This window comes from Numenius arquata, chromosome Z (genome assembly GCF_964106895.1).
Source record: "Numenius arquata chromosome Z, bNumArq3.hap1.1, whole genome shotgun sequence".
NCBI lineage: Eukaryota > Metazoa > Chordata > Aves > Charadriiformes > Scolopacidae > Numenius > Numenius arquata.
This window is the reverse complement of record NC_133616.1, coordinates 19,618,680-19,637,032: the sequence shown is the minus strand read 5'-3', so window position 1 is coordinate 19,637,032 and position 18,353 is coordinate 19,618,680. Positions and strand designations below refer to the sequence as shown.

Here is an 18,353-nt window from a genome sequence, read left to right as displayed (position 1 = left end):
ATAAATAATTGAAGTATCAATTTTTCCCAAGCTATTTACAATTATTTAATATAAATTAACTTTTAGGGGATATTCTTTTATAAATTACAAATTACAAGTACACAAAATTAATGCTATTTGTAAGAAATGGTTTTTTCTTCTCTCATTTTGTATCTCCTGCTGTTTAATTTTTCATCTGTGGAAGTACAAACGTATAAAGCCTTTATTTAAATAAGTACGCCACAAAATTACATCATTTTTTTTTTTAAATAGTCTTAAAATACAGTTAAAATACTTATGTCTTCATACATCTCAGAGAGGTACATATGCATTAAATGTGCATGTAAACAAATAAATCTGTCCCCTCCACCGAGAAAACACCAATCAAGACTAAAAAAACTAAATTCAAAACCTAATGCTACCATACATGAATGAGTTGCAGTATTTTTGAAATTTCTTATTTTACTAATTTCTGTTTAGTTAGCCATAATGTAGCATTCACGAAAATTCTGACTTTAAGAAGGTGAACACTACCTGTGTGTAACTGTGATCTAACGTAAACATTTATTATGAATTAACAGGTAGCACTGACAGAGCAAGATACACAACAAAGAATCCACATCTGCGTAACTGACAGCAACCATGTACATATTTTTCCCCTTGTTCTTAATCTCTCTGAATAAAATAGAGAAATAATGGCACTTGATTTTTTTTTGGCAACAAGTGCATGCTTTTTATTAACATACCCTGATGCTGACTTGAGATGATTCCCACAGTTTATACAAACTTTAACAATACTGTAAGTTCCATCTGAACACAAATGACCTGCTATTTGTACCAAGGCTACAAGCTCCTGAATAGCCTCCACAGTAATTCCCCCAAAGTTTTCAACTTTAACGTGTGTGCACAACTAACATAAGCAGCCTAAGACAGGCAACACACATTACAGAATATTATCCTTCATTATGGTGATTTTTGCCAAGGAATTTAAATAAAGTTTAAAGAGTCCAATGTCTTACATTCAAATTTTAAAGCAAGAGGGTATTATTGTAATAATCTGTAGCAACTTCCATTACAGTTTGGAGAGGCCCTATAATCTAATGCACATCTCAACCACAACAGTGGTTTTTTCAATCTCCTCATTCCCAAACCTCAAAGTTTCCTACAAGCACCATAAATTTCTCCATTGTTAATTTCAGCTCACTGCAGCCATCTGATTATTCTTATGTATCTTATGTACCTCATTTTTTGGATGACTTTGTCCAGGTTGGCTGTTACTCTAAAGTCCATTAGCAAAGTTTGATTTCACCACAGAATCAAGCCTTTAATCATTCTTGAGAAAGCTCAGAAAACCTTTTCTAGTTCAGCAATACCCTTGAACTGACTGTGGTCACCAAGAAATAAATAGAATACTGCAGTAGTAGTGATATCATCAGAAAACAGGATATAATTCTGCCTCTCCTGACTGAGTTCCCTTTTATACAAGAGAAAGATGATACTTGTCTTCTAATTTTGTTCCACAATAAAAACTCCCACTTTAATGAGAATTCATTGAAAGCCCACATTCCTTTCAGGAGCTGTCATCTCCTACCTGCATGACCTACATACTTTTTGTTCTAAGAGTATAATCTCACATGTTGCATTATTCAAATGAGAATCACCTTAGTGGGGAGGATAAGAAAAAAAAGTTAACTTTTCTCCTACCTTCAAGAGCTGCTTGCCAATTGTTGGACTCATTTTTTCATCCACCATAAGAATTACTATTCCTCTGTCATCCATACCTCGGCGTCCTGCACGACCTGACATTTGAATGTATTCACCTGAGGATATCTAGGATAAAATGAGAAAAAGGAAAAAAAAATAAAAAAAAGAGCAAACATTACTTTTTGTTGAAAAACAGCAAGTGCTATTCGCAATTATATAGTAAATGACCACGAAGTATAAAAATTAGCAAAGGAGAGTTATCCAAGGCATGAACTTCTCACAGATTGAATTCACTACTCGTAACTGACCATTAAGCTACTAAGATACAAATCCATGACTATGAATAGTTTGTCGGCAGCCTAAGTTAACTAATGCTGCCACAGATACAGTGATTTCCATAACACAGTGGATCATTTTAATAAGCACAAAAAACATTTTCTAATGTCTTTTATGATGGAAGGTTGCTGGACATGGTGGAGATTATTAAAATACAATACATCATCAACGTACTGATAATGCATCTTCACCATCTTAAAATAATGTCTCATTTCATTCAAATGATTCATATGTAACATTAAATACTGATACCTAGCAAGAGCAGTATTTCTGTGCCAACTGTGAAACTGAAGAGGTTATTGTTACGTCAAAACAGGACATCTATAAAGAACTGGAACATGGACAAGAGGCAGCTATAACTGGTTCCCTATGTCTCAGTAAATTATAAAACAGGGCTTTTTTGTCATCTGTGGAACTTGCATTCCCAACAACTGCCCGAGTTTCACTTTAATTCAGATCTCAAAAACTATTTAAGGAACATGAGCTATATCATTTTAATAGCAAGAATTCCACATATCTGATACCTCAAAAGGCAGCTAATTCTCACATGTATCTTAAGGACATGTAATCAGACTGAACGAATTGTGAAAATGAACAGCCGAAACTGAGACTGAAGAGATGTTTATTTCATAATGAACATGTCAACTCACTTGTCCTGTTTACTGCGATTTTCTCATCTCCAAAAGATGAACCACGACACTAGAAAGTTTTGATGTGATAACTTGTACACTCTTATTATTATTTACATGTGAATCACCCACCTGGTTTAAATGTTTAAAACTTTTAAATTATTTGTTTTCCAGATGTTAAAGAACCCATCTCTCCCTCTACACACTTCTGCCTTTCTGTGGGCTACCCAAAATACTCTGCTATAACAGAAAAATCAGTACTCTCCTGAGACAAATGATCTCTTTTCTTGGGTCTGTCAAAATCTAAATTTAGTGATCCGTATGATAACATACTAAGCCCGCTTATTGTCCATATTCTCCTGACACAGAAGAAAATACTTGGGTCTCACAGTTTTGGACAAGCTGGGCAGAAGTCTTAGTCTAATCTAATGTCTACTGCTAACCTGTCTTTGATGACTCTTTTCTGTATCGAAATAAATAATCTCATGCAAAAACTGAGGAATCTTGTCTTCCAGAATTTGTACACTAATTATAAATGAATTAGTGAACAAAGAAAGATTTTTGAAAGAAAAAAATATTTCCTACTACCTTGAAGTGGCTATGACAAGAGTAAATTTAATCCTAATCAGGTTTAAATAATGCAATTCAGTTATTCTACAGAACCTGGTTTTCACTTACCCATCGGAAATCTTTTCCATCAAATTTGCTGGCACTTGTAAACAGCACGGTCCTGGCTGGCATATTAATTCCCATTGCAAAAGTTTCTGTTGCAAATAAGGCCTAAATAAACAGACTAAAGTTAAACAAGCAAAACCAAAGGCTCTTTGCAAATGTGCAAAGAATCAGAGATTGCTACACAAAACCTCTCCAGATTTTACTTATGTACAGTCAACATAGAATGGTTTTGGTCCCATTTTTAAATACTGAATGCACTTGTTTTCCTTTCTCCCTTCCCTTATTTCCTCTGGGAAAACATGAAAACTAGTTAGATGGGACCATGTGAAAGACTCCAAAGGAAAACACAAGAAAGTGCAAATTATATTAACGGAAAAAATAGTTCATTTCCACATTCAAAGTTTGCAAGAAGAAAATAGCAGCTACACAAAAAAACCCCTGCAACTTTTATGTAAGGTTAGATTTTTCTGAATGTGTGTCCCTTAGGGCAACTAACAAACAGCTTGGTAAACATCTACAGTCTTTTATAGGAGGAAAAAAAGTTAGACATTGCAAGTTTAAATACTTCAGAATAAAATCTGGAACACTTAAAACTAGAGCTGTAACAGTGTGCTAACATAAGACATCTAAGGCAAAGTATTAAAGACTATAAACTTTTCCTTATAGAAAGCAAAAAAAAAAAACAAACCAGCTTCACAAATTCTTTTTTTTTTTAGATAAAGATGGAGACATTTATGCAAATATTTGTATTTCTCTAGGGAAGGCAGTTGCACCAATCACAACAATTAAGCCAATGGAACTGGTACAGGCTTCCAGAGGTGCTGTGTGCATTTGTAGAACCCGGTATGTAGAGCCACAGAACAGAGCCTTTCCCTTCATATGTATATAGCTCTTTTTAAAACTGCCTACTTCCCAGTCCACACGATGTTCAGAGAAAGTTTTGGTAAGCATTAAACCATACGCTTAGAACCATATTCAAAATATTTTTCAGTGCAATGTGCAATGAGCCTTTCACCTTTTTCAGTCAAGGAGCAGATATCAACTACAATACTAGTGTACATTCTGAGCGAAGACATACTTCTGGGTTTTTCAGGATTACCAGGATTTGCTGTGTATTCACAACAGAGTAAAACCTAAATATGGACATGAAATATATACCTTTATTAGGCCCTCAGAGAAAAGAATTTCGATGGTTTCTTTTAAGATAGGAAGCAGACCGCCGTGATGGATACCAATTCCTCGCTTCAGAAGAGGAAGTACATGCTCAACCTGAGAAGAAACATAAAGAACAATGAACAAATTTTACTATTAGTTACTACAAAATAAAACCAGTATGGAAAACCCCAACACTGCCCTTAGTGTCCATGTAATTCACTATTTCCCAATTTTAAATACAGTAAACACCTCTTCAGTATTATTTTCCAGTTAGAGCTACCAATGATAGGAAGGGTAAAGCCAGAGGCCAATCTTTTCAGTGGACTAGTATTAATTTGGGTTAGGCCAGCTGTGAAGATATGCCCTTATTTACACATGCAGTTAGTATTTCAATTTGCCTCTATATGAAAAAAACCAAACCTGCCTAATTTGAAATATTTTTTTGAAATAGTGATCCTGCTATGCATGAGCTATTTTGTTTCAATTTTAGGTGCACTGATGTTACTTATTGATGCATGCTGTGAAACAGTGAAGTCAGCACCTATGAGGGATCTCATATTCAGGCTGTGACTGAATTAATCTCTTAAATTCTAAAAATATTATACATCATACAAACACCTACATAAATTTAGCTTTGTCTCTGTTTTTCTCTTCAAAAACAAAGACTCTCATTAGCAATCTATTAACACTTGGTTACCACCCCAAACCTAATTCTGAGAACACGCTTTTGAGGTATCATTGTCTACAGAGACCAAAACAGGTTAGTTTGATATATGTCAGTTATAAGCTTACCAAAACAACATAGCCCATTACACCTTATACATTGGATTCTTATTTTCCATTTTTCTCAAGTTCACAAAACTGTGATATCTGAAGCAAGTGGGAATGGCCAAAAATTAAATGTTTTTTTCTTTCAAGGAGAAATTGCCATGCTTAGAATAAAGATCGCTACAGTAAGAAGTGATGGACAAAAATAAATAAAGGAAAGAAGGAGGTAGAAAGAAATTATAGTTCTAGTGTCTGTTACAGAAGTCCTGAATCTTACAATATTCTGTACATTTAGAAGCCTGTATTTTTCCACTGTAAAGACAGTCATTATGCTTAGTCATTATACAATAAATTAGAACGCAAATCCATCAATTCAACTTTTTGAAAGGCTCAGCAGTCAATACCTGATAAAGTGCATACTGTACTCTCATATGAACTACTTCCAGACAGTTTTAATCGAAATATCTCTTTATAAGCTCTTATGTTTACTTTAAAACATAATTAGAAAAAAAAAACAAAACAAAAAACACACACACCAAAACCCATAGGGTAGGAACTCCATTGTTACTTTTGGCATACGCAGTTTACTGGAATCAAAACTGGATCGATCCTAAACACCGAGTCCTATTTCTCAAGGCCAAGGAGCAATGCAAGAGATATTAAAAGCCAGGGAGATGAATGAGAATATTCAGTGTATGATTTCTGTACCCACTACAAAAGACCCCAGCCTCTTAAGCTGCAGGAAACAGGAGAGCAGAAGCCACCCCTATTCAATCTCCACCCACCTGAGGAAGCTTTTTATCTTCATCTGACAGACAATCAATTGCATTATTGAACACTTCTTCGACCATCTTTTTTTCTTCATCTAAGAAGGCAATTTTTAAGTTATTACAAAATCTAAAAGGCTAATACTGTATGTAAATAAAGTGTTACCACATTCTAGTATTTACAAAAGTTTACAATAAAAATAGTGTGGAAGACAGTGAAGTCCATACAAAACCACCCACAGAGGGTCAGATGATCAAGACTTGAATGTGAGCCTGAAGGAGCCTAACAGTAACCAGAAGTAGATGCTCAGGGAAAAGAAAAACAGAAGAAACCTGGCAGAATAATCCAAACTTCAGCTACTTCCCAGCATGGGATTTCTCAGTTTTATGTACTTTCTGTCTATTTCATAAACCTCCCCGTTTCTCTTCTAGACCTACTAGTTGCTGCCTGCATAGATATAGAGGCTCTTCTTCAATAATTCTCAAAGTTAACACCATTTCTACTTAAGTAGTACTAATACAAAAAAATATATATGCAAAGAGATGACTGAAGAAAACAGATAAAAATGCATCTCTGCACTTGTGCATATCTTCACATTTCCTGGCAGAAATGGTTGCATTATTTTGCAACACTGAACCAGAAGGTGCAAAGACTGGCGTAAGTAAGCAAGCAAGACCCTGGACAGTTCACAAACATGAATTCCTTATTTTTGTCACAACTCTTAACATTTCCAAGCAGCAATGAACTTAAGACTGATTTTCCAAGCTTGGTCTTAATCCAAAATGAAAAAATCTTCTTTGTTTACCGTTTGGGTTTTAATTTGAGGAGAAGGGAGAGGAAGGAAAGAAAGAAAACTGGATTGAATAATTGAGAAACAGTCTAGTGGTTTGTACACAGCTGTTTTGACTTTGAGAGAAAACTCATTTTTCTGATAGACATAACATGAAAATTTTGGGAAATACATTTGTTATGATCAGTCTTCTCCCATTGCAGATAGAATTTTCTAGGAACTCTTGCACTATTATTACAGTGAACAGGATTTTGGAGAAAGAAATAAAGTTTAAAATAGAGACACAATTCAACATTGTGATGACCAAGTACTCTCTGTGCACCAACAGTTTCCTACTGAAAACAGCCTGATGTACTGGCATAGTAAAGGAAAAATCAATATGTATTTTACATTTGTTTTTACACAAAAAGCCCCCAAGGAAATAGAAATATCTAACCAGAGTAACACTTCACATCAAACTACACTGTGAATAAAACTGTATTTTATTTATCTATACCTGTATTGAAATCTAACTTTGTCATCTGAAGTGCATAGGCTTCGCAGTCTTTCTTACTGAAGCTGAAAATAATCACAGGTTGGAAATTCCTTTCCATGATCATCTTCACAATCTTAAAAACATTTGAAGGACCTGCAGAGAGATTACATTAATTTAAAAGTAATTTTAGCAAAAAAAGATCTTATGGAATAATTGAGACACAAGCACAACTAGCATACAACTTTGTTGTATTACAGAAAAAGTTACTTTAGAATGGGATTCAAACTCACCTTTTGTTCCTCCTTTCCTGCCTTTCTGGTCCCCTTTTGCTAAATCTCCCGCATCTCTAAGCACTTGCATTGCTGTATTAAAATTATCTTCTCTGAAATCTCCCTAAATATAAAACACAACATTTGCAAGCAATTACTTCTTACATAGTCCAGTTAAAAATACTTAGTGCTTTGCACAGCCAATACCATTACCCCATATTTACAGGCAGAAGGAAAAAACAATGCATATGGTAGTAAGTGAGTTTACCAGGTCAGTGGCACAGCTCAGAATTACTTTGGTATCTGAAGTTACTGCTGATTGTTCTACCCACCACACCATCAACCACACTAGACCTGCTGAACGTCACAAAACCAAAGCTGACTTTTAGGAATGTCTGTATGAAACTACACTGCCTAATGAAGACCTAGCTTCAAGTGCAGTACTACTGTTGATGGTATTAGCTACTGCTCTGCAAGCCAATGAATTTTAAACAAGTCATTGCTTCAAAGTCATCTAAAGACACAAAAATATTTTGCCCCCTCAACCCAAGTAAAGTTTAAATGCTGCTACATTGTGTCTTGAGTGAGCAACAATACAAGAAACATCAGCTACTTTGCAGATTTACAGAAAGCAACGTGCACTTTAGAAAACAAAGCAAGGATGAGAGCACTTAAGACACCTCAGCAAAGTATTACTCAGCTGACTACGTGACATAAGGTAATAGAACCAATCTCTTCTGTAAGACTACAAAAATCTAACAGCAATTCAGAGATCAGTTACCCATTTTCACTTGTTTTTAACACAAATGTCCTTTGTATAGCCAATCCAAATTTTGCAAGAGATAAAGCTCGTAACTGAAACGCAAGGAAAAAGATCTTTCAAACAAACTGAATATTCCTTACATTTTCATCAACAACCAGATGGAGTCCATCTCCTCCTGCTGGGAATATATAATGCTGCAGCGGAGTGGGTCGATAGTCGGTGTAAATCACATGGCAGGGCTATAAAGAAAGAACAGCATACACATAAATATTTAATGTTTCTAATTGCACTGTAAAAACACTTGCCTGATGGAAAATCCAATACTTTACCATTAAGATACATCTTTCTGTCTTACTTTGTGGCTTTTAGAAACTAAGACAATACATTTTCTTTCCTGAATACGGATTTTGTACTAATGATGTTACTTAAGAAAACCACAGTTTGCAAATCCTGTAGACGAACATAAGTCAGCTACAAAAACCTCTTTCTCATGAACACAAAAAGTAAGGACAAGCAACATTTCTTTCTGTATTATTACACAGACTCAAAATCCTAATACCTTTAAAACCAAAGGAAAAACTCTTAATTTCTATTTTGTCAAAAAGCTTGTAGCATTTCTTACATCACCTAAAAAAGCCACCTGGTAGACTTTTAAAAACATTTAAGGTTTTATTGCGCAGAGAAAGCTTGTTAAGAAAGAAAGTAGACAAAATGCTTCCCTCAAAACATTCATTACGTAAACCTGCTTTAAAAAGAAATAATCAGTCCAGTGTTCTGCAAAACCAAGTCAAGGTTTTGTGCCGAGCTTAAATAGACATCTCTTATACTACACTCCTTCCATCATAAACAACACAAGAATCAATCTCTGGGGCATTTTTAAAACTGGACCAACCTCTTGTGGATATTAACTTCCCTAATTCTGATTCCCGTACCTTTGCTGCGAAAGCATCTCTTAAACAGAATAAAATAAACCTAATGGTTAAAGGACAGAATAGATTTCTTACATTTCTCTTTTCTCACTTTGTTTGCACGGATATATAGTATTTCCTATGGATTTATGATTTACTTTTGATTTCCACATGGCCTTTTACAGAGCTCTTCAAAAAATTCTCCAAATAGCCTCTTGTCTATCAGTCCCCTGAAAATCATAATGTTCACTGTGTTTCATAACTCAGAATGTTTGTTGAAATCTAGGTAAGTGTGGAAAATAAATGTAAAACAAGCAGCTCTAACATTGCTATGCATGTAGTACAGCTGCAAAAGCTAGGAGTACAACCAGAGAAGCCAGGAGTGATCTATATCATTATTTACAAGCAATAAGAAGATAACTAAAAAGACACTCAAAGGTTCGGGTCTCATCCACCAAATAGACAGTGTTACGCCACAAGACAAGAATGGAGGTATAGCACATCAGACACCTTACCTGTTTGTGAAGATGGCAGATCCATTCAGCAAACTGACGGGCATTTGGAATAGTTGCAGAAAGGAACACATAATGAACATTGTCAGGGAGCAAAATAATTGTCTCTTCCCAAACAACACCACGTTCTGAAAACAGAAAATTCACATGGGAAATTTATGTGATTACAGCATATTTCTCTGCTCTGAAGCCAAAGAACAGCATGCTTAAAGACAAAACAAAAACTAAGAAAAGCCTGCCCTATACAAATGGGGTATATCAAATGCCCTCAAAGTGGCTTTTGCCTTGGCGAAGAAAACGCAGACTGCGACACACAATAACCACCTTATATACATATAGTAGAAAAGAAATTGTGAATGATTTATGCACAAAGATGACTCATTTTAAGAGGGAGAACAAAGATTTAATTATTCAAAGGAAAAAAATTGTTCTTGGGAAAAAAAAAAAAAGATTTATTGAAAAGAAAAATTGTGTGCATAGGATACCTGAATCTCTCATGTAGTGGATTTCATCAAAAATAACCCATGCGACTTCTCGCATAACCTCAGAACCTCTGTAGAGCATGCTTCTCAAAATCTAGACAAGAGGAAAAAAAAAAAAATCATCACATGAAATAACAGTCACATGTTACAGAGATGACCGTAAGAACTGCCAAAATTTTTTCGTTCACATTTACATGGCAATATGAAATCTTATTTTGCACAAAACTTAAAAACATTTAAAGATTGGCTATGAGATGCTTTCCAAGCTGATTCCAATCTAACAAATCTCATGATATGAGATGAATCGGTTTCCCTGCAAGAACAGTGAATGAACACGAAAGAAAAAACATTATTTTTCTCACAGCCTCTATATGGTAGCATATTTGTTACAGGTCTACAGATCTACTTCTGCCAAGCCTTCTTCTTCCATCATCCTAACAGATAACCTCTCTGTAATTAAGACGAAATCTTTTGTCAGAAATCAAGCCATCCTGACACTCCACCCCAATCTTTGCCTACCAGAGTTTTCTCTGTAATACTCTTTACTCCTTTGAGGTAAAGACAGAAAGAGGAAAATTCCAACTCATGGCTGGACAGATCTCTACAACAGAAATATGACAAAACTGTGCCAAGGTGAAAAGCTTTATATTCCTGGAGTACTAGCATCTAGCATGAGCCCCTCAATCATCACTCAATGATTTTCCTCTCCCCATTTTGTTCCACTAGAAAAAAATACTGACCCTATAGGATTCAGTAAGTCTAACTAACTTTCAGTACTTCACACCTATCCAAACAAAACTCAGTGCCTTGAGCATTCAGGAAATTAAGTTCTGCCCTTCTCCATGTGAGAATGAAAGTTCCTGAGTCTAGTCCAAAAGTATAAACTTACAGCGATTTACCTAACTTTTTCCAATAACCAAAAGTTAAAACATTAAAGGGAGGCATAATGAAATGAATCACACGCTCTACCCTAATTGGGCTTATTATGGTAACTTTGATCTTTTAGTATCAGGCCTTCTCAGCCAAAAAAGGGCAGAAGAAAACACAGGAAGATCAAGAATGAATATCTGATCTTACCTCGGTTGTCATTACCAGACAAGAAGCTGTAGGATTAATGGTGACATCCCCAGTCATCAAACCAACATCCTGAAATTCTTCATACATCTCACGGTACTTCTGATTACTCAAAGCTTTAATTGGACTTGTAAATATCACACGCTGTTTCTCCCTCAAAGCCAGGGCAATTGCATACCTGTATTCAAACATCAAACATATTGAAGTTGTCAGGAAGACATTCAGAGCATATTAGTTTCCTCTAAGCTTCTGCTTAAAAAATAAAATAAAATAGATAATTCAAAACACCAGTAGAATGATATGAAGCACTTCTTATCTACATTATTAAGTTCAGCGCAATCTTAACTCAACTATATATGCCTCTTTGGAGGGCAACAAACCATTGACAACAAGTTAACTGATTTTTATGGACATTAGAGCACACTGTCACTGTCTCATGACAAACTATTATTATTTGAACCCATGCTCTAATACGCATATCTCACTTCTGACCTCCAGTCAGCAAAGGCACTCCACTGTCAGATCAAACCCTGACAAAAAATGCACACTATCTTTCAAACTTTTCTTGCCCTATAAACACCAAGTTGCAAATTAATTGAAACCAGTGCTTCTGACAAAGCAAAGCAAATACACAATAAACGCCTTAGTACTTATAGCCAGGGGCTAGACAACAAAGATATTTTTTTCTAAATTCATGCAAATCCATATTGCAGAAACTTTCCTTTCAATGAATACAACAACAACAAAATCAGACTGTTTAAAAATAAAAAGTAAGCTTAAACACAAATTAAGCCTTTCATTACCCACTAAACAAGAAAAAGTAGTTTTTACATTCAAGAGTAGTCAATTCAATTCTAACACTGATGGTCCAAACTTTGTATCAAAAAGTTGAGACACAACAGCTACTTATGGTTCAACAAAAGGACATGAGAAACGTAACACCATTCTCTTAGAGCTTGTCACAAAATTACTTACTCTGCACAAACAGTTTTACCAGCTGATGTATGAGCCGACACTAACACAGACTGGTTATTATCTACACAAAGAATAGCTTCTCTCTGAAAGGCATCAAGAATAAATGGATATTCCTAAAAAGAAAGAAAGCAAAAGCATTACATACTTTTAACACAGACTGCTACTTACACCTAATTAATTTTGTAACTGATCTAGTGTGCAAGTTACAAGAAGAAATGTAATCCTGTAGGTATTCGTAACTTCAACTGATCTTAGTCCAGTATTTTGCAATGTCTTGGTATTTAAATAATTGTATGTAATACTACACCAAGGTTCTTTGCTTATGTCCTTGTTGTCATATCAAATGAAAACTTTGCCTCAGTGACCAATTTTCTCTAATTTACTAATTTAGGAAGAGGAACTACAGTGTACAACTGAAGCCCCTGCCTGATGTTGTAGAATAGAACTGAAGTCACAACAAGTTTATCCACCCTATTCAACCACATCATTTTGCTCTACCAAATTTAAAATATAGAAACACCAATCTTACTTACGACAGGCCATCTTTTCAAGATACTCTTCCAAGCCTTACTGACAAAGTACATCATTTTTCCCCTCTACCCTTACCTACTGCCTAAAGCATATGCAAAAAAAAAAAAAAAAAAAAATGCAATCTATGACATACTTTTGCAGCTTTTCCAGTTCTTGGTTTCAGACCTGTGAATTCTTCATCTGCTGGAAGCGCAACCTATAAAATACATTTTAAATAAAACAGTTGCAGAATTCTTGGTGTCCACTCCAGTGACATGGCAAGCTATGAAGAGCTGTGACAGGAGATGTAAAGTGCATGAAAACTAATTTGAATTTCTATCCTGTTTCTCTGAGCTCGTGTGTCAAGGCTTCCTTCCTTCCTTCCTCTCAACAGTTTTTCAACCCATCTCTCTATCCTCCCACACCAACAATGCTCCTTCTCTGACTTCTCTGATACTCTCTTGTGTGAAATATTTCTGCTTCACCTTCACCTACCTTGGAACATTAGCTCTTCAGGCCAAGACACAGTTACAGCTTCTGGCCAACGGATATTAGAAGCAATTACTCAGCTCACATTGCTAACACTCCCTTTCCAAGGATAATGTATTTATACAGGTAAAGTTCCTGTTCCTGGCCAACATCTAACACTCATTCATACTAAATATTTCAGCTCTCTTCAGTTATTAAGTGATGCCAAACCTCCACCAGGCATCTCAAGATAACAAAGACTGTACAGATTCGTGGGCTTTAAAACCTGTATCATCAATTGTATATATCATTCCTTCATTACAAAGGTCTAATCATAGAGGGTCCTTGAACGTGACCCTAATTAATTCGAGCTACTTCTGGATGACAGCACAGAAAAGAAAATGAGCATGAAAGTACAAGGAAGTTAAAATTTACATATTTAATTCTCATAGGAACTCTTTCTGACATCTTTGGATGAAGGACAATTTAAAAAAAAAATACATCAGCATTAATACTTCTGATTTTTCATATTTTAAATTGCATTTATGTCTATTAACACAACTTGAGAATGGATAGTTTTCATTATTTTGCTTTTACACAATTTTTTTCCCTTTTTACCAAAACAGTAATGAGCCTTACAAGAAAGCCTTTCATTTTTGAACCAGAATAGCAAACTACTTCAATGCCCACTTCGATCACACTATGAACACAGAGCTATTTTAACAAGCACCGGGTATTCCTCCACAACAACAGTACTCGGAATGTGTTTGGTACCTTTCAAATACAGAAACCTGTCAACATTATAATTGAGGCTTTCACAACCACTGATTTTATTGCAAGTCATTTGAACTGCTTCTGGTAAGATATCCTATTAATTTTTCAAGTGCATTTTGTGCAGGCTCAATGCAACATACAGACCTCATCTCTTTACAGGCCTGTTCTACCTTAAATATAATATGAAGTAATATATCCGCTTGAGGCTAGGAAGACTTTACAGAGGGATCTGGACAGGCTGGATCAATAGGCCAAGGCCAGTGGTATGACGTTCAATAAGGCCAAGTGCCAGCTCCTGCACTTGGGTCACAGCAACTCCATGCAGTGCTACAGGCTTGGGGAAGAGTAGCTGGAAGGCTGCCCAGAGGAAAAGGACCTGGAGGTGTTGGTTGACCGTTGGCTGAATATGAGCCAGCAGTGTGCCCAGGTGGCCAAGAAGGCCAATAGCATCCTGGCTTGTATCAGAGATAGTGTGGCCAGCAGGACCAGGGAAGTGATCGTCCCCCCCTGTACTCGGCACTGGGGAGGCTACGTCTCGAGTACTGTGTTCAGTTTTGGGGCCCTCACTACAAGAAAGACATTGAGGTGCTGGAGCGAATCCAGAGAAGAGCAAGCAACAGAGCTGGTGAAGGGTCTAGAGCACAAGTCTTATGAGAAGCTGCTGAGGGAACTGGGGTTGTTTAGTCTGGAGAAAAGGAGGCTAAGGGGAGACCTTATCCTTTCTACAATTACCTGAGAGGAGGCTGAGGCGAGATCACAGAATCACAGAATCTTCTTGGTTGGAAGGGACCTTTGAGATCGAGTCCAACCACAAAAAAAAAAAAAAAACCAACCAAAAAAAAAAAAACCCACCCCACCAAAAAAACAAAACAAACAAAAAACCACAAAAAAAACCCCAAACCAAACAAACCAAAAACCACCAAAAAACCCAACCCACAGACACAAACCAACAATCTCGCGCACTAGAACATGCCCTGAAGTGCCATGTCTACACGCTTCTTAAATACCTCCAGGGATGGTGACTCTACTACCTCCCTGGGCAGGCTGTCCCAGTGCCTGACCACTCTCTCAGTAAAGTAATTCTCCCTAACATCGAATCTAAACCTCCCCTGCTGCAACTTCATACCATTACCTCTGGTCCTGTCATTATTCACCGGAGAGAAGAGGCCAACACCCACCTCTCTACAACCTCCTTTCAGGTAGTTGTAGAGGGCAATGAGGTTCCCCCTCAGCCTCCTCTTCTCCAAACTAAACATGCCCAGTTCCCTCAGCCTCTCCTCATATGACTTGTTCTCTAGACCCCATCGAGAGATGGGGGTCGATCTCTTCTACCAAGCGATAGGATAAGAGGAAATGGCCTCAAGTTGCGCCAGGGGAAGTTTAGGATGGATATTAGGAAAAACTTCCCCAAAGGGTTGTCAAGCATTGGAACAGGCTGCCCAGGGAAGTGGTGGAGTCACCATCCCTGCAGGTATTTAAAAGACGTGTAGATGTGGTGCTCAGAGTGGTTTAGCGGTGGACTTGGCAGTGTTAGGTTTACAGCTCCACTAAATGACCCTAAAGGTCATTGCCAACCTAAATGACTCTATGGTTCTATGATATAATAAGTACAAGCGCAATAAATATTATTATACTGGCAGCAACACATACAATTCTATGAAACAAGCCTGTATTTTTCATGTGCTTTTTCATTGCACTCACCTCGTGTGTACAACCTTCAACAGTCTCCACAGCTTGGACCTTCACCTGAGGCATCAGTTCTGCCAGACTGAATTACATATGAGTTAGCATTGCCAAAAGGTATTTAGAAATCCTGATTTTTTTATAAACGCAAAAATAACGAACTGCACCTCTACTTTAACTGCAACATTCAAAAAAGGATGCACAAACTTGAAATGGACAGTTGGCAGAGACTATTACCAGGACTATGAATACTTCTGCATGTTAAAATTCTGCTACTATATAAATCTACTTTTTTTCAATATACAACAAAGTAAAATTCAAGACCTGTATTCCTGATATTAATCATGACACCAAACAACAGCAACCTGAAGCATCCCAAGCAGCTGCCTGAAGACCAGATCCCTCTTTTCTTTACCAGTCCCTTCTCTCATGGCCACAAGAACGAGGTAGTGTCTTGCTGCGTAACACAGTGGGTTTTTCTGAGAGTTTTAACATACTTAGTAAGCTACTGTGGGCAAATATATGTTCTACTGAGACCACGAAAACAGAAACTGACTTAAAATGTTGACTCTGGTTCTGTTTTGCTTCTTCACACCTACCCTTTCTTTACAGTGTTCTGAGAAGTCTTCTCATGACTTTCTCACAGAGTATCTTACCCCGAACTTAAGATAAATTGCCACATAAAACCAAACGACAATCCAGACCAGAATTATGTCTAACAGAAGTCAATAATACACCACCCAGTGAAAAGTATAAGAACACAGCAAGCACATAATTTTAATTCTGTAGTAGAGTTTTCTACGTCTTGAGCTAGGAGGTACACACCTGCATTTGGCAGCTCTGGATTTTTATTCCATAAACTCTCCTAATCACTTTCTGAACCAGTATAAACTTTCAAGCTCCTGAGAACCTCTTAAGACACACTAAGCTGAAAAAGTGCTAAATCTATCCCTTCAATCTGTTTTTAAAACTCCTCATAATACCTGTCATTAAGTTCTGGAAAGAAAACAGGGAGAGACATGCAGAAGTGGCATTCTGCCTTTCCTTCAGCTGCCTTATCTCCCCAACCATCCAAGCACACCCCCCTCTCCACATCAAATAGCTGCCATTTGTGCTCAAATTTAAAAGCATGTCTCTACCTAAGATTCCAAATATATGCTGCAATTGTAACTTTACATGGCTCATACCCTGGTTTGAGGTAATACTGAACCAATTTTCTGTTCAGTAATTTCACTTTTTAGTTAAGTCTCTTCTAACTCACTCTCTGAAATTAACGGCATATTTTTCAGTACCTGCTTCTAGCAGAGATAAAGGCTGATGTTTATAGTTAATACCAAGACAGTATGCAGAAAGACTCCTTATACTTATTGCTGTAACAGCCAAGGTCAGCTAACTTTGCTGTGTACCAAGTTGAAGGCCCAGAAGTGGAAGAGCATAGAGAGATTGCATCACCTCATTTATGTATATAGTGGAAAATGAACTTCATATGCAAATTCATCTCTAAATGAAAACACTGCAAAGCTACTTACATTGATTATTCACAACTAGTATATTGCTAATGAGTATGTTTTACTATTATTTCCTTATACATTAAGCCAGGCACTTACTTAGCATCTTCTGATACAACATCCTCCAATTTTGGCTTCTTTCCCAAAACAGCATCTTTGGTACTATCAGCCTCAACCTCCCTTTTGGTCTTCCCTGTTGCAGCTACTGAAGACTTTTCCTCTGACCGTTTTCTGCAACATGCATAGAAAAAAAAATTAAAGTTCGCCCCTTTTATATATGTATTTTCAGAAAAGAAATCAGGTGTCCCACAGGCAACAGTGATCACAGTGCACTTAGGGCACGACCCACTTAAGTCCACACACAAAAATCACTGTGGGTTTTCAAACCACTTCCCGGCTAAGCGTGCTCCCAGGTCCACGCATTCCTCATCACCCACTGCACCAGGGCGGGCTACAGCTTTGGGACCAGGGATCCCAGGAAAGCGTGTCCCTTTAGGCTGCACCGACTCCCCCGTCCCAAGGGGGTTCAGCAGCTCAAACACGCTAGCAGAAAGTGGGCCCAGTGGTCCGGCCCGAGCCTCAGCCGCCAGAGCACCCCCAGCCTTGCTTCCCCGGCCCCCATCGAGCCCTCACCCCGGTTTCTTGGCGCCCTCGGTGGCGCCCGCCTTGCTCTTCTTGGCGCCGGAGGCGGCGGCGGCCGGGTCCTCCTCAAACACGCTGAAGAGCTCGTCGCCAAAAGCGTCCGCCATCTTCCCCGCTGGTCCCACAACGCCTGGCGCGGGAAGGCCTGCCCCCACCCCACCGGATCCCTGCCGCCCCTACCCCGGCGTTGCACCCCACAGAGAAAGAGAGACCCCGCCGCCCCCAGGCACCCAGAGCCCTACGCACAGCCCGATCCCACCCCGCCACCACTGGGGTACCGCCGGCCTCCCCTCAGCTCACAGCCGCCCGCGCTCAAAACCTCCCCACAACCACCCGCGGCCAACGGTGGCCCTTGCCCCGGAAGCTGATTCCCTCAAGGCTTCAGAGGGCTGGCGCGGCAGGATACGCTCCATCCCTCAGGCACTGACCAATGAGAAGCGGAGGGCGGTACCAAGAGCGCAGCACCGGCCAATGGGAAGAGGCCAAATGGGCGGTGCCAAGCGGGG

General features: G+C 38.0%; 1 protein-coding gene across 1 annotated transcript in view; it reads right to left on the bottom strand.

Annotated features, from left to right (window-relative positions):
- The window catches only part of MTREX (Mtr4 exosome RNA helicase), a 48,736-nt gene extending 30,558 nt beyond the window's left edge, over window positions 1–18,178 (bottom strand). The window contains exons 1-15 of the mRNA XM_074166738.1: window positions 17,839–18,178; window positions 17,305–17,436; window positions 15,716–15,782; window positions 12,927–12,989; window positions 12,263–12,375; window positions 11,291–11,465; window positions 10,217–10,307; window positions 9,735–9,859; window positions 8,452–8,550; window positions 7,570–7,672; window positions 7,301–7,432; window positions 6,032–6,111; window positions 4,482–4,592; window positions 3,327–3,428; window positions 1,684–1,809 (exon numbers count right to left, since the gene is read on the bottom strand). Coding sequence (XP_074022839.1) covers window positions 1,684–1,809; window positions 3,327–3,428; window positions 4,482–4,592; window positions 6,032–6,111; window positions 7,301–7,432; window positions 7,570–7,672; window positions 8,452–8,550; window positions 9,735–9,859; window positions 10,217–10,307; window positions 11,291–11,465; window positions 12,263–12,375; window positions 12,927–12,989; window positions 15,716–15,782; window positions 17,305–17,436; window positions 17,839–17,954 — 1,635 coding nt within the window. The 5' untranslated portion in view covers window positions 17,955–18,178. The remainder of the gene's footprint in view (window positions 1–1,683; window positions 1,810–3,326; window positions 3,429–4,481; window positions 4,593–6,031; window positions 6,112–7,300; window positions 7,433–7,569; window positions 7,673–8,451; window positions 8,551–9,734; window positions 9,860–10,216; window positions 10,308–11,290; window positions 11,466–12,262; window positions 12,376–12,926; window positions 12,990–15,715; window positions 15,783–17,304; window positions 17,437–17,838) is intronic.
- Window positions 18,179–18,353: the final 175 nt, after the last annotated feature.